General features: G+C 36.0%; 1 protein-coding gene across 1 annotated transcript in view; it reads right to left on the bottom strand.

Annotated features, from left to right (window-relative positions):
* The window catches only part of bcar3 (BCAR3 adaptor protein, NSP family member), a gene marked incomplete in the record, with an annotated part of 50,391 nt that overhangs the window by 20,344 nt on the left and 13,567 nt on the right, over positions 1–16,480 (bottom strand). Inside the window, 1 exon segment of the mRNA XM_035653573.1 lies at positions 14,842–14,884. Within this exon segment, the coding sequence (XP_035509466.1) occupies positions 14,842–14,884 (43 nt within the window).

Genomic DNA, 16,480 nt, shown 5'->3' with positions numbered 1-16,480 from the left:
AAGTTCTTCCACCACTTTTTTAGAGTTTGATGTGGTCGAACTTGGCCTGCACAGAGCCCTGACCCCAATCCCAATCCCAACACCTTTGGATGAACTGGAACGCCGACTGCGAGCCAGGCTTATCACCCAAACATTCATTGGCTGAACTCGCTAATGCTCTTGTGATGAAATAGAACAAAAAAGGCACAGTGATTGTTGTTGTTGTATTGTGGGTTGATTAGTTGTTGAATTTGGGTATGTGTATTATGTTGTTTGATTGATGGTTTTTGTGAAGGTTTATGGTGGGGTTTGTTATTAGTGAAGTTGGGTTGATGATGTTGGGGTGTAGGTGGTGAGTGGTTATTGTTTGATGGGAATTGGGGTGGGTTGTGAGGAGTGTAATTAGTGTGGAGATTGAGATGTTATATTTTTGGATAGTTGTAGTTAATTATATTTTTTTTATTGTTGTATTTATGATGTATGTTATTGTGTGTGTTATTGTTTTTTGGATTTTATATTGATGGAGTTTATGTTTTGTTGGAGTGTTAGGAGGTTTAGGGTGTTAGGATTCTTGTTTGGATTGGTTTTTATAGTAGTTTATTTTGGTTTGTTTTGTGGATTTATTATTTGGATTGTTGGTGTGGTAGTATTGGTATTGAAGTTGTTTATATATATTTGTGTTTTTTTTGTGGAAAGTATTATGGTGTTTGAAAGTAGTTGAAGTGTTTTGAATTAAATTATTTATGTGGTAAGGGTGAGTTGGATTGGAGTGTGTGGAGGATTGGAGTTTAGTTTTATTTTAGTTTTTGGATGTTTTTAATGTGGATGTTTTGAGTAAGTTTGTTGAATGTGATGTTGATTTGAGTTTTTGTATGTTTTTTTGTTTTGAGGTGGAGTATGAAGTTTTTGTGTTATGGTAGTTTTTTTTTTGGGTGTTTTAGTGATGAGTTTGATATGGTTATTGAGTTATTTGAGTGATGATGATGGAATGTGAGTAGTAGTATAGAGGGGGGAGGGGGTAGATGATGGCGGGGGGGGATGAGAGGGATGTGAGGGTTGTTATTTTTGATGAAGTGAATTGTTGTGGTTGTGATATTTGATTTATGAGTGGGATTTTTGTATTTTGTAAGGTTTTTTTAGTTGGGGATTTTAGTTGATAAGTTATTGTTTGGGTGATTGAGTTATGAGGAATTATATATTGGAGTTTGTTTTGAATTGTGAATGTAGTTGAGGATATATTGTTATTTTAGTGGATTGTTGTTATGAGTTTGGTTTGTTTATTTGAGTGGAGTTGGGTTTTTTTTGTTAAATGTGGTGAATTTAGTGTTTTGTTTGTTTGGGATTGTTTGAAGAATTTTATTTTTGGATATGAGTATGTGTGTAGTAGTGATGATATTGAGTTGTTGGTTTTTTTATATGATATAGGTATGGAGTGTGGTTGAGTGTAGTTAATGATGTATGAGATAATATTGTGGATTGGAGAGTTTTTGGTTTTTTAGTAGTTTTTGTTGTAGTTTTATGTTGTGTTATGTTTGATTGAGATTTTTTTATTGATGTTTTGTTTTATGTATAAGGTTTTTGTTTTTGTATGTAATTTGATTATGTTGTTGGAATAGTGAGGTATGTTTGTTTGGTTAAATTATTTAGAGTGGAGGATTTGGGATGAGGATTATAATGTAGGTGTGTGTGGTAGTTGTGTGTGAGTGATGAGGAATAGATTTTATGTGGGTTTATTTTTTATGTGTGGAGTTTAGTTGTGTGTTGATTGGTAGGTAGATGATTGTAGAAAAGAGGTGGTTTTGATTTTGATATTTATCGAGAGGGGGAGAGTTGATTAGGTTAAGGTTTTGTTGTGTGATGTTTAGTTGGAGTGGAATAGAGGAGGGAATAATGTTAAGTGTTGTTTTGGTTAGTGAAGGTGAAAAGAAATAATTTTAGTTATATTTGTTTATTTAAATGTAGTGAATGGTGGAAATTATGTATTGATTGTGTATTAGTATTGAGTGAAGTGTGATGATGTTATATTTAATGAAAGAAATGTAGTGAAAGGGGGGGGGGGGGGGGGGGGGAATAAGGATTATAAAATTATAGTAAGTATGGATAAAAATGTTATGAAAGATTAAAAATTAATAATGTTAAAAAGAAGGTTTAAAATAATAAATATAATGGAAAATAAGAGGAAATTGTGTTGATGAATAAATTTTGAAAAGTGATTTTATGGTATTGTAGTATTGGTATATTATGTGAATATAATGTAATAATATAGAAAATTTTTGAATAATGATATGAGTATGTATATTTAGGGTTTAAAAAAAGTTTAAAGGAGTGTGTGAAAGGAGTGAATGTTCATTGCATTTACGGTAAAAAGTTTAATTTTTAGTATTAATATAAAATGAAATGTTTGAAAATATGTTGTGAAAAATAAAAAAAAAGTGTGATTATTTATGGAGTGGAGTGTAGTTTATTAAATAAGGAGAAAAAGATAGAATAGATATAAATAAATAAATTAAGTAAAGATAATTATTGAGTTATAAAGATAATATGAAATTAAATTAGTATTATTTAAGATGAAATTAAAAGTGGTAAGAAAATAATAAAATTAATGATAATGTTTATATGTAAATGAAGAAGATGTTTGAAAAAATTAAATATATAATTACAGTTTTTAAAAGTAGTAAAAAAAATGTTATTGAAGGTTTAAATGAATAGATATATTGATTTTAGTTTGAATGGAGAGATAATGAGTTTAAAAGAGTATAATCATAAATAATAATATAATTAAATAAAAAGTGTTGGTTGATGTTTTTATATGGTATTAATATATATATTATTTAATTTAAAGTTTTATATAATGGGTTTATTAATTAGTATATGTAAAGACTAAAAATATGTGTGTATTATAGATAATGTAATGTATTGATAAATTGAATAAATAAGATGTAAATTAATAAGGTGTGTTTTGAAGTAGTGTCGGTGAAAATGTAAGTGGTGAAGATGGGAAATAAAAAGGAGAAGAAAAAATTTGGGATGATGAATGATTTATTTAAGGAAAAAAATTTTTTAATTATTAAATAAAGAGAAATATTAAAAGTTTTGAAATAAATGAGGAATTATATGAATTTAATTATTATAGTAAGATTTTTTGTTAGTTAGTTTGAAAATGATCAGGGAGGATGAAGTTTTGTATTTAAATTTAATTGAATGGAGTATAAAAGATGAGGAAGAGTTGAGAAAGATTAATAATATGAATAAATTCTTGTTTTTATTTATGGATATTATAAATTATTGGTTAAAGTGTAGAAGTAATTTAGTGTTTATAAAATAAATAGATGTGTTTAAGATAGGAGGATATGAATGTAAGATGGATAAAGAAATGGATGTATAGTGGTAAGTGTGTGTGTATGTATAAAAAATGAGAATTTGATATTTATTTTATTTAGTTATTTATTTGAGAATAGAATAATAAGAATTATTAATTTGGAAAAAAAGGTGATATGTATTGTTTGATTGTTATTTAAATTTTTAGATTATTTATTATTTAAAAATTGGTAGAAAGTAAGTTTGTTGATTTAAATATTGATATGTGGAGAGGAGAAAAAATGGAAAAAAAGGTAATAGAAGAATAAAATGTAATAGAAAGTGTATGGTAAAAATTTTATAAAATATTAAATAAATAATTTTTAAGAATTTAAAATTAGGGAGTAGGAGAGGAAAAATAAATAAATATATTTAATATTTAAAAGGATTAGTAAGAAAGAAGTTGTTATTATATTAGTTTGTTGAGTGGTTAGTATAATATGTATGGAAAAAGTATTGGAGGAAATATGTAAAGTATTAAAATTTTAAGTTGATGTGGTGAAAATTGGATGAAAGAGGAAATAATAAAATTTGGATGAAATGGAAAAGAATGAGAGAAAGGAATTATAAAAAATTATGGGTGAATAGATAATGATATTGTGATGAATAAAAAATAAATGAAGAGTGTAGAATTAAAAGAAGAGTGGAGGAAATTAAAAGGAAAGAAGGTGTAATGTTTATGGGTAAATATTTTGGAATGTGTTTATGTGTTAAAAGGATGATGAATATGGGTTGTTTAAAAAGTGTAAATGAAATAGGATTTAATGTTTGTAGTTTTAGTTTTAGAGATGTATTAGATATTTAGGTAAAAAGTATTTTTATGTTATTGTTTAAAAAAAAATACAGAAAGGAATTTTGATAAAAAAGATAATGAATGTTTGGATAGAGTTGGAGGGTTTTTAGTTAAAGTGATTGATATATAAGATAAAAAAAATAAAGAGCATTGTAAGAGAGAGAAGAAGTAGATTTGAAAAAGAGATTGATGAAAAAAAAAAGTATAATGTAATGATTGTTATTTATTGTGTTAGAGATTTTGTAAAAGGGAAAAAGATATCTGTATGTTAAATTGTGTGATGATAAGATTTATAAATGAATTAATGTAAATATAAGATAATATAGATATATATGTTAATATTTTTGTATAATGTATTATAAATGGTTAGGTATAAAAATGGGAGTGGGGTTATTATGATGAAAAATAATTAGTTTCACATACTTTTGGCCATGTAGTTTATGTGTCTAACAAGGCTGAATCGAATCTGGTTGTTTCCACAAGTGTAGCAACAACTGAACCTAGGAGTTCTACTGTGGTTGTAGTTTTAGGTTTAGAGATGTATTAGATATTTAGGTCCAGAAAAAGATCTGTTTTCTGTTATCTGTTAAAAAAAACTACCCGAAAGGATTTGCTCACAAAAGCCATCCTGGACTGTTTGGATAGAGTTGGAGGGTTTTTAAGTTAAAGTGCTTGATATACTAAGACCTAAAAACACTCACGAGCATTGTACAGAGAGAGAAAAAGAAGCTTAGATTGCAACAAGAGATTGATGACAAACAAACAGCTATACTGTACTGCTTGTTCATTTCTGTGTTAGAGATTTTGTCCCAACGGGCACACAGATAATCTGTATGTATACAATTGCTGTGCTGCTAAGCTTTACATAAAAATGACATACTGTACAACATATAAGATAATCTGCTGAATCTCCTATGTTCCCTCTTTTGATAACTGTCTTATACTATGGTTAGGTCATCAAAATGGGACAGTGGGGTCTCTTATGACTGAAAAATACAAGTTAGTTTCGATACACAGAAACAAGCAGCCGGCTTTCTTGGGTTAAATGGCAACCTCCCAAAGAGACAGATGGAGGAGAAAAGGAAGAGTGAGGGAAGAGAGAGTGGAATAAAACCGCGGGCTCTTTGGAATCAAAAGGACAAAAAGACATGGGGAAGACACAGATAGAGAGACAGAGATGAAGGATGGAAGGAAGGCAGTGCTGGAGGGAAACAACAGCTGAGAGCAACTGTAGAGCAAGAGAGGACGATAGGATAACAGTGCGGGTGATACAATGATAACAAGTTCAAGTCCCATCAAAGACACCCATAATAACAGACTGACGCTTTCTGTGAAAAAAAGATATATACTTTGGTATCAATGTCAGTATAATCTCAGGTTGATCTTCACCGGCACATCATGTACATACATTATACACACATTATTATACATTTTCTCCACCAGACTTTTGTTCTATTTAAAGGCACAAGTTTAAAGCTGCTCAGCACAGTGTCCCAGTGACTTCAGTGAGTTAATTATATGAGGTTAGAAGTAGTGATGAGTATAGGCATTATCATTAATCCAAGGTTCCAAATTTGATGACACATTCTTGGGAGAAAGTTTACTCTGAATTTATCATTTTGACCACACACGGAGTTTGCCCAGTTGCCATCAAATTGATGTTTAAATTTCCATTTTTCTGAGCACTTTAAGGAGTTCTCATCTATATTAGCTTTAGATTTTATGTTCACCTGAAAGTGCCTAAAACTTTACAACCTGTGCTGATTAAGATAAATAATCCATTTCTGATGTGTTATATTGGTGGCTTTGTAAATAATGTTTCTATCCACTGTGATAGCCTCTGAATCCAGTTGTGTTTCCATTTATTTGGAATTTGTTACAATTATTATAATTAATCCAGCGGTGTTGTTATAATCATTAGCTGACATTTGTTTTTGTTTTCTATTTAGTGTTTTGGTGGTTGGAATTTTATGCTTTAGTTTTGATGTCCAAACAGCTCCAGTGGAAGCTAATGGGCTTTTAAATGAACTAAACTACTAAACTGAACTCTGTGCAGATGATATTAAATCTGTCTGACTGTGGATGAGATCTGATCACCTTGGACATTTTTGTCCCCGTCACATGTGACATGCATTTCCACCTTCCATTAACACGTGTCTTCCTTTATTCAGACACAGACTACATTTTAACAGCAGATGTAAATGTGGTCCAGGAGGCACAGAGCATCTCCCCGGCTGATCTGCAGAGGGACAAACCACGTCACCTCAGACTGCTGCACCCCCGCTCGCTCCATCCAATCAACTTAATGGCATTCATACATTTCACTGACGTCATAAAGAAGACAAACTATCACAAGTTAGTAATTTATCATCCTCATGAGGACTATCACCCTCGTCCTGGTACCTCTACGTCCATAACTATCTATGTCTCACCCTTGCCATCACACACTGCCTTGTCTGTCTACCAGTTTTAGTTATGGATGAAGCCAGCTATATATCTCACACTCTCACACACACAAAGTCAGACAGTCACACAGTTGTTGGCATTTATGAGAGGCGTCTGGTCCGAAGTAATAAAAGCCCAGTGTTCAGGCTCACAGAGAGAGAGAAGAGAAAGAGAGAGAGAGAGGGAGAGAGGAGGACTATTCAGTGTGATTAGATTTTGCTCAGGCTGGAAGTGTTACCATGCACTTTTTAGGATTGTTTTCTACTGTGCAATGTGGGGTTATGTCTTTTTAATAATGCCTTTTTCTAATGTCTCCTTGGGGACTGCCCAGTTTCCTGTGGGTGGTCTCCTTTGAATAACAACAGATTAGGAGAGCCCTGAAAAGTACACTTGCCTGGAAGCAAGTCTTCCAAAATGTTATTAATACTCTAAAAACACACACAGACACACACACACACTAAAATAGGACAAGGCGAAAAAAGAAAAGGCATGACAACACACGGAATAAGAGCTGCAGCAAACAAGCTTGCACAAAAAAAACTGAACATGTGCACTTGCAAACCTACTTGCCACATAGGATTTCACACTGTACAAACACAAACACTGATATGAAAACACTGACACACAACATGGACCATCAATACCGGCACACATCCTCCTCGCACACACACTCTCTCACCTTTGCAGTGATGACAGAGTTCTTGTGGTAGAAGCAACACAGAGCTGCTGTCAGGGTCTTGAGGTTGCACCGCTCCGACATTCTCCTTAACTTTTTTTTAATTGCCAGGACTACACTGCTGCCTGCAACCAGCTCACTTCAGCTGTAAACACCAGCTCTAGTTGCCTTGACAACAGACCAAAAATGTCACTTGAATGACTTCACCAACTAGACAAGTCCATTAACAATTCCAATTTGCCCTCTTCCAAGAAAAACTTCCATCACAGAGTTACTAAAACTAAAGTGGACTGAACCATTTGCAGTGTTGTCAGATGGGATGTAAATAAACTAGAATATGTCAGAATCTGCCAGAGAAACCGCCTGTCAAGCTCAGGTCCCAACATCCCCATCAGGGTGAGTACTGTATCTATCAGTCTGTCATCTCTCTGTCTCTCTCCTCCACAGTATCCTGCAGAGTGAACCCTCCACTGCTCACTCAGCTCTGGAGATCTTTTCTCACACTCCCCCTCCCCATTTTGCCCCACCCTAAGCTCCATATATGGGTGAGAGAAAGAGCCATGTGATCTGGTGTGAACCAATGATGTGTGGACTAACTGGGAGTGGCCCAAAGGCTAAGTCGCTCCTCTGGCTCTGCTGAAAACACATGGAGGGATGATGGAGGGAATAATATATACATAGGCACAAAGATAATAATACATATTTGGATCAACCACAGGGATCTAACATGTGTATAACGTCTCACCTACACTTTCACTCTGATACCTTTATTGCCCTTTAGCCTCAAGATAATTTGCATCTAGGGCTGAAACTAATCATTATTTTTGATATTTATGAATCTGCTCATTATTTAGTCAATTCATTGATTAATTGTTTAGTCTCTAAAATGTTAGAAAATAGTTAAAACAGTGAATATATTCAAATAGCTGGTTTTATCCAACCAACAGTTCAAAGGATATTAAATTTACTATGATAGAAGACAAAAAAAACAGCTTCAATTTGTATTTGAGAAACTGAAACAGAAGCATTTTTGCCAATTTTTACTTAAAAAATCGATTTCTGTCCCAACTTTTGCACTTGTCAGAGATCACCTGTCAATCAAATAGTACCTTCAGCACTGATATCACTCCCTCTGGAAGTCAGGTTTTTGTATGAAGTGGTCTTTTCTTTGTCTGTTTGGGGTTTGGGTTCTTCATCGCTCATACAAACTACATCGTTCTTCTTCTATTCGCTAACAACAAACTAAAAACAAAAAATACATCACTTCCTGTGTTGGCATGAAGGAAATAGCTACCAGACACTGACAACAACCATGTAAAAACATTTAATGGCTGTAGGTTCAGTCACTGTTCTGTACTGAAAACAATCTACAATACTGCTGCAGGAGTGTCTAGACAAGAGTCAACTACTTGTGTGTGTGTGAATGTGTGTGTGTGTCCTGCAGAGTGACGCTGATAAATAGCTGACCATTTATGTTACTTAATGACTGCTGAGCAATTACACCCACACACAAGTTAAGTGCCACAGCTTTCCCACCGATTCACACACACACACACAGACACGTTACAGACGCATACACACTCACACGGGCACAGCAGCATGCATATAGATCATATATCAGTGTGCATATACAAACACAGAAAGGGGCAAAACAAGCATGTATATACCATATTGGCACAAGTATGTATACACATGAACAGCCGCATACATCAACAAAGACACAAACATACATTGCGGGTGACACCCCAGCAGCAACCAGTTAAAGGAATATTCTGCCAGAGGGAAACGGAGCCACTAATTACAGTGTGAAATCTCTGAGGATCCATGGAGGAAATACATGAAGAACGTTCCCTGGGGCATCACACAGTAACACACACACACTCATACACACACACACACTACTGCCGACCACAGCAGCCCCAAATCACCAGCTAGACTAAATGTCCACCTTAAAATACACACATCCGTTGCTCCAGGAATGCTCTGGAAAAACAAAGAGGGACAGAAAATCGGCGTGCTGAGGTTCTATGTTTTCTATTTCTATCTGTTTGTTGTTCCTGTCAAATGGACTAAGGAGAGAGAGGAGCTAGTTCAGCAACTTTAGCAAGTTATGTGACACAATGGGGGTGGGGGGAATCCAATTTTTGTCATATAAAAAGGTATTAAACAAGTTTTATTTTTGATATGTACTTTATTGGACAGTGGGGCAAAGTCAAGAGAAATGGTGAGCCAAGGAAGTAATAACTGCCCCTTACATGGATTCTATATCTTAAACCTGCAATACTTGTTTTTTTGGCTACTTGAGGGACGGCAGAAAGAACTGACACAACCTTTTCAGTTAAGTTGCTTATTGACACATCCAGCAGTCTTGACCAACTCCTGAGGGAAATATCTGGTTCTTTAGCTGCTAAATGCACCACTGTGTTCCCGAGCTAATCACTAATTTTGTCTGTCTGCTGTTTTGGTGCTGAGCAGGTAGTGAAAACTGGAATTTAAGAGCTTTTGCTGAAAATAGCTGCTTGATGTTTCTGAAAACGCTATGAGAGTGGTGAGAATGAACCAAAACACTGAAGTTGTGGGTCGAACAGTTTAACAATGAGCTGACACATTTACACTAAAGGTGTGAGACTATGTTGCTGGTGTCGGTAAAGGAAAAGTCAGAGGATCTCCAAAGTCGTTACGGTTCATCCTCTGGGGACCATTAGTACCAAAATGAATCCATCCAATAGGTGCTGAGATATTTCAGTGTGGGCTGACTAATCGACATAGCAGCAATATATGATGATGAGAACGACTTATTTCTTTATTTTTCAGGTATTTGGTGACAAGTAGAATAAACACATAAAAGCAAAACATACTGCAGAACTTTTTACATTGTTATATTTTCTTACAGTCTTCATGCTATACTATCAAAATAAAGTAAATCTTCTACATGAAGGGGCTTTAAATGCACAATTTGATTTCCTAACACTGGTTGTATGTATATCAGTGTCCTTCTTACTGTAGTGTTACTGTAGGTAGCTTTCATAATGCTCTATTGCCAGAGAATAAATGCCAGTAACACTGCTGTTCACACTCTGGGTTAGTCTGGATGTGTGTGTTTGTGCTTGTGATGGGTCATCGATCAGTAATGGACTGTGATCTTGGTGACAGTCATATTGATTTGTGCAATGTGACGCCTACACTGTGTGAGCCCTCGCAATGTCAATAAAAATGTGTGCAGTCAGTGGGTGCGATACATTTCATGTGGCTCAAAAGAGGAAGCAAATCCACAACTTTGGTGTTTTCAGCCTCACATTAAGCTGCGATGGAGTACTGGAAGTGATAGTAAACAGCTCATTAACTGCATCTGAAAATTGTTTCTAAAAGGGTTTATCTAAAATACTGGAAATACAAAAATGTTATAGTTTTCCTGTGTTCTCACAGGGGAGATTAACTCAATCAATGGAAATGAACATTTGGTTTGAATTGCTTTTAAATTGTTTTTTGCCCCACACAGTTAATGTCAATTCTATGTGTGTGTGTACACTCAGTAGTTTAGATTCAGACACTAAAAATGATCCTTTCCTGAGGGTTTGGTTTCAAGCCAAACTTTTTCAAACCATGCGGTATAAAATGTTAATATTTAGTCTAGTTTGCACTAGAACTAGGAATAAAAACAACAACAACCTGGGAATATGAACTGATCACGCACTGTGGGAGTCACTTCTCACCAAACCATAAGACATGATGTGTTAAAAGCAAGTCGAAACTAACATAGCACATAATGATTCCTGAGGCACGTGGTTAACACGGTTTACACTGTGACTCCTAATCTATAGGGTTGACCCAGATCTAAACACTGCTCATCACCCAGAGTGACCCTTTCATCTGTTCTAAAAGGTTCTAAAAGGGGAAACATATCCAGTGGCAGTCCATGGATTCTTACATAAAAAAGTTGTTTTTTGATACTTACACTGAATTGAGGAGTATAAAACTCTTATTTTTTGGGCTAAATGCTACAAGTACTGTTTAGTCCCCACTGGGTCTTGACTGAACTCTTCATTGGGCATCATTATAATAATGCATTTCCTGTAGCGAGCTGCTGGTCGCTGGCCAGCTGCCTGCTCTACTTATAGGCTGACAAACTCAATGATTGATTGGCTGTCCGGCTCATTGACAGACAGAATGACACACCTTCAGGCTGGTTGGTAAAGCTGAATAGTTGGCTAACAGGGTGACCAGCTGGTTGGCTGTTTTCCTGGTTGCTATTTGAAGTCATGCTGGCTTGCTGACAGACTGGTATAATGATCCTGATGAATGTCACGCTGCTGTTTGGACTTCTGACTGCACGACCGACTCCTGATCCATCTACAGTTCAGGGGTCTGATGGTCTCTTGTTGTAGTACCTTAATTTGACCACTAGAGTGTACCAGTGTGCATCTTTACCTTCAAGCACTCCTCTAGCACTTGAATCCTTTTAGAGATTCATTATTTCATTAATTAATTAAATAAGTAAACACTTGTATGTATTTCATCTGAATTGTTTGGATCACCAAACTATTGACATGTATGTGTGTATACTGTATGCTGTTAAGTGTCATCCACTTTGAGAGTTGAAAGCCTTTGCAACCTGAGACCACACGCACATATACACACACAGAGCATTATTGTCTCTTAAAAGGTCTCTCATGAGGATAGAGCAACTTGATGTTTTCAAGTCAAAGACAGAGTGGGAATAAAAGGGAAAGAGCAAAAGAGTCTTTTAGAGAAGGTTCAGTCAAAGAAGAGTTGTGTTCATACTGAACCACAGAGGATCAACTCTAGACTAGTCTTTCTCTCTTTCTTTCTCTTTCTCTGTTTCTTTCTTCCTTTGACAATCAGCCAATTTATTATCAAAGAATATGGAGAATATGGTGTATTATGCTGCCACTTAATGTCCCAGAACGTGTTATGTTCATTATAATAAATACAGTTAAATTTTAAATGATCCATTTAGCCAAATCTTTCTATTCACAAAAAACATCTTTAGGCTTTATTTATCAAGAGTCTAACACTCAATTCAACTAATCTGTGTTGTCTAGACTCTGTGGGTGGTTTGATCACATCTAATTGACAATGCCGGATTATTTTAATGGTGCTAAACTCTAACTTGTTCACACAAATACTTGACATCACATTTTTCTCCACTTTAAACCAGTGAGCCATGTGTTCAAGTTTTCTGCCTCTGCCTGTCTTTTAATCTGGTCATATTTCCCAACATTAAACCAAGTTCAGCCACATCAGCCCCATTGTATCACATGTGTTTGCTTGCCTGTCAAAGTTATAATGTGAGTAGCTGAACACTACATGCCTACACCATTAGAGCACATTATTGTATATGCATTTTTCCTGAGGATTGTAGTTGTTCAGAACATCCTAATATCAGGTGATCCTTAAGTATTTCTGCTAATTTGCATTTATTGTACAGTACACAGTACAAGTATTTGTGCATTTATTTTTAAAATGTAACAATGTGGAAAGCCAAAAATAAATATTTTACTCCTTTGTAATAAGTGCACCCTGTATCAGCTCAAAGAGATTTTTCTACTTCCTTTCATTACGGGAAAGCAGCTAATCAGACAATAAGCAAAATTTAGACATCAAACAAGATTGAAAATGAGACTTTCCACCAGGAGAGAAATCGGTCTACAGTCAAACAAGAGAGGGATATCTTTATACGATTGTTCTCCACAGACACTTCCTTCCCTGCATACATCCATCCTACACACTTGTACTACATCAGTGGCCTGATTGCACTAAACAATGCCACCTCACTGCACCTTTGACCTTTCCACTGGGTATGACACAGAGCACCTGTACTGTCCGTGCATATGTGTGTGTGCGTGAACATGTGTGTGTGTGTGTGTTTTTTATCCACTGTGGAAATGCAAACACACCTGGAGTACCAGAGCTGACAGGGACACTTTCACACATATTATATAATACGTGAGATACAGTAGCTCCATTTGCGGTCAGCACACACACTCTGTTGACACTTGAACACAACCTAATTTGAGTAGTGTTTGTGAATGTGTGTGTGTGTGTGTGTGTGTGTGTGTGTGTGGTTGGCTCGCACATGCGCGACCAGCTTGCGTGGGAAGAACTGAGTTTGCTTTTCAGACTGAGGTGTCAGCATCCAAACATATGAGCTAATAGATGGTAGAAAGGAGTGATGGATGGGGAAGAGAGAGGAATGGACGGTTAGGGGGATAGAGAAGAAATAAATAGTTAAAGATAGAAAAAAAGAAATGAGGAAGCACTATCTAAGTACCTGTGAGTAGTAAAAACTGCTTTACACTAAAAATACTGTTAAAACAACGATTATATGTGATTTTGATGAAACTCACTTTTGCATTATGGTGTCAAAATAAAATCAAGATCAAGTAGTCTAGCTTTACTTTGTTAAAACATCTTCTATGAAGATGTTTTATACCATGTGGTGGTTCAGAATGTCATTATTTAAAAGGGAAATGTTCATTTTTGCTGTGTTTCCACTCTTCTTTTGGCTGTCAACTTTTTGAATTCTTTGGGATTGGTTGTCTCTGTTTAAAGTAAGTCAGATTTTTCGTATTAGTCGCTGTTTAATGCTGTTGTTTTAACACAAAAACTTCAGGCTAAAACACAGAATAAAATAAACAAATCATTATTGAAATCAGGCAATATTTAATCCGACCAAGCATTTGGTGCCAACTTTGAGCATTTGACAGTATGTCATACTCAGTGTTATGTGGTTTATATTCAAAAAGCATTAAGATTTGATAACTGGCCATAGAATCTATACAGGAAGAGTATAATAAGGGAGGCAAAGACATAGACAGAAAGAGATAGAAACATGGGCAGTAAAGCATATCATACATCAGCCAGATTATATTGTGATAACTGAATGATCACCTCTCAGTCGTCACCTCTCTCTGGCTAAGGTTAGCTGGGACTCAGGTGGTGTGTGTGTGAATATGATTTACAGCAGTGTGACAACCAAAGCACAGTGCCAAACATATGATTTAAAGGTGTATCATTGTAGCCAAGGGCCAATTGGATTACCTTGTCCCATGAGAGATGTTTACATACAGCCCACGACTGAATATCGCCTCATACACAGTTTTTGTAAAATTACAGTCGCTGATGGTGATGGATTCAATCAATTTTCTGAGATTTTCACTAAATCTTTTACACTTAATGCATTTAATTAAATTAATTGAACCTATCAAACATGTAGGAATGTGTTTATGCACCTTATGACTGTGTTGCGCATTAAAAGGTTGCTTGTGTGTGTATCTTTTAACGTTATAGAGTACAACCAGTTGCAGAGATACTGTAAATTCCCTATAAATGTGTGCAAATAATTTAATGTTTTATGTGAATGCATCATTGGAGTGATAAGAAAAACAGTCCATGTCTGTAGAACATAAATCTGTCTTTCTGTATAAGGTCACACAGGCAAAATAGCTACAACAATTCCAATGTTTCTAATGAAAAGAATAAATCCATAAAACCAGGATTTAATACACTACAATCCAAGTCTTATTTGCAGTTACAATATTAATAGTGGCAGCACATTTGTTGTTCCTACCTTAACGTAGTCCACCGTGGCGTCCAGGCTGGCAGCAGGCTCCCTGGGGAACACAGACAGAGACATGGTCCTATTTAGTGAACACATCTTATTACTGGATCCAAACTGCTGGACGCTGATCTTCGGTTCCTCGCTATAGTTCCTATTACGCATAAACTGCTGAGCTGGTTGGGTTAGGTCCAGGTGGGTCCCTGACTGGTGCTGATGATGTTTTCTTTAGAGATTCAAACACTGCTCAGCTCTTTTAGGAGAGGATACAGTTCAGTGGAGGTGTGGCAAGGTTCAAACGGATGTCACTGGTCCAAACAGGGATCCGTGTATATGCCATATGCTAGACCTAGAAGGTACAGCTGCACTGTAAAGGTGGTATACAGAGTTAACTGCTAGGGTGTCCCAAGTTCACTTTGCAAATGAGTTCCTCTAAAAGAAAAAAGTCGAGTGAAACCAAACTTCACACTGAACTGCTTAAAATCTGAGTCTGTCTCTCTCTCTGTCTCATTTGCTGCCTGTCTCTCACTCTTTCTTTCTCTCAGTCAGTGGTAAACATGTTCACTCACTGCCTGCCTGACTTGGCCTCCCTCCCTAAACCCTCTCTCTCACTCTCTCTCTCTCTCTCTCTCTCTCTCACTCACTCACTCACTCACTCTCTCTCTCTCTCTCTCTCCTCCCCCACAATAACACACATCGCGGCCACACGCCTACCCTTCGGAGTCTACTGACAAATTCACAGAGAGGTTAGAGCACACACATACAAACAGCACCAGCGGCATTTTCTTTGATTTCTTCATCAACCCAAACAACAACCACATCAGACAGTTTGCCATCTTCTTTCTGTGCGTCGCTGACTCTCTGTAGCCACTTTTTCATTTGCTTTTCTTAGACACTCTTGTTTAAAGTTCAGAATACAGAAAACACAGGTTCAGGAATTGTATTTTGGGGTTTGTTTGTTTTGGACAGCAGTATAAGGTCATATTGTGTTCCTTACAGAACATCTTACTTGTGTTCCCCTTATTGTTTCCATTGCTCTCGGTCTTTGCCTCGAATATTGGTACTTGAGTGTATTAATGTAGCTCAGAGTCTCTCTCCACAGGAGGCTTACAGCCAGGGGCTCAGTGAAAGAGGTAATTAGCTCAAATCCCAGTCTACGTTAGCAAGGTTGGTAGTTTAAATCCCTTAAGCTTAGAGTGGTGTTCCCACGGGAATATTAGTACAGTCCATTACTTACCAAACTAAATATGTTTAGCTCTAAGCCCTCTCAGTTTAATATGGCCCCAAATAATGAGTGGGATTTAGTTATGTAACTGAACAGAAGCCTCCATTCACAACAATGTATAGTCATTATTCATAGAAGGTGGAGTGCTCAGGATTCTCCATCAACCTCAGAGCCTAGAAAGTTCAGTGTATTGCAACCGATCCAGTTTTAGGTCTACAGATACCTAATCCAACATATCCTGGTCTACAGTGAGTTGTCCTCACAACAGAGGGCACATCAGTTGCTGTTGGCTGAACAACTGTGTCTGATGGTGCCAGGAGCACTGCACAAATGCTGATCATCAAGGGTGAGTATTTTATGCTTTATTATATTATTTATATCTGGGAGAGTTTTGTCAATCAACTATAATTCAATTCAATTTTATTT

Source organism: Morone saxatilis, unplaced genomic scaffold (assembly GCF_004916995.1).
Source record: "Morone saxatilis isolate NCDOM2014 unplaced genomic scaffold, NCSU_SB_2.0 Contig12, whole genome shotgun sequence".
NCBI classification, from domain to species: Eukaryota; Metazoa; Chordata; class Actinopteri; family Moronidae; genus Morone; species Morone saxatilis.
Note: the sequence above shows the minus strand (reverse complement) of the source record. Positions and strands in the feature narration are given on the sequence as shown.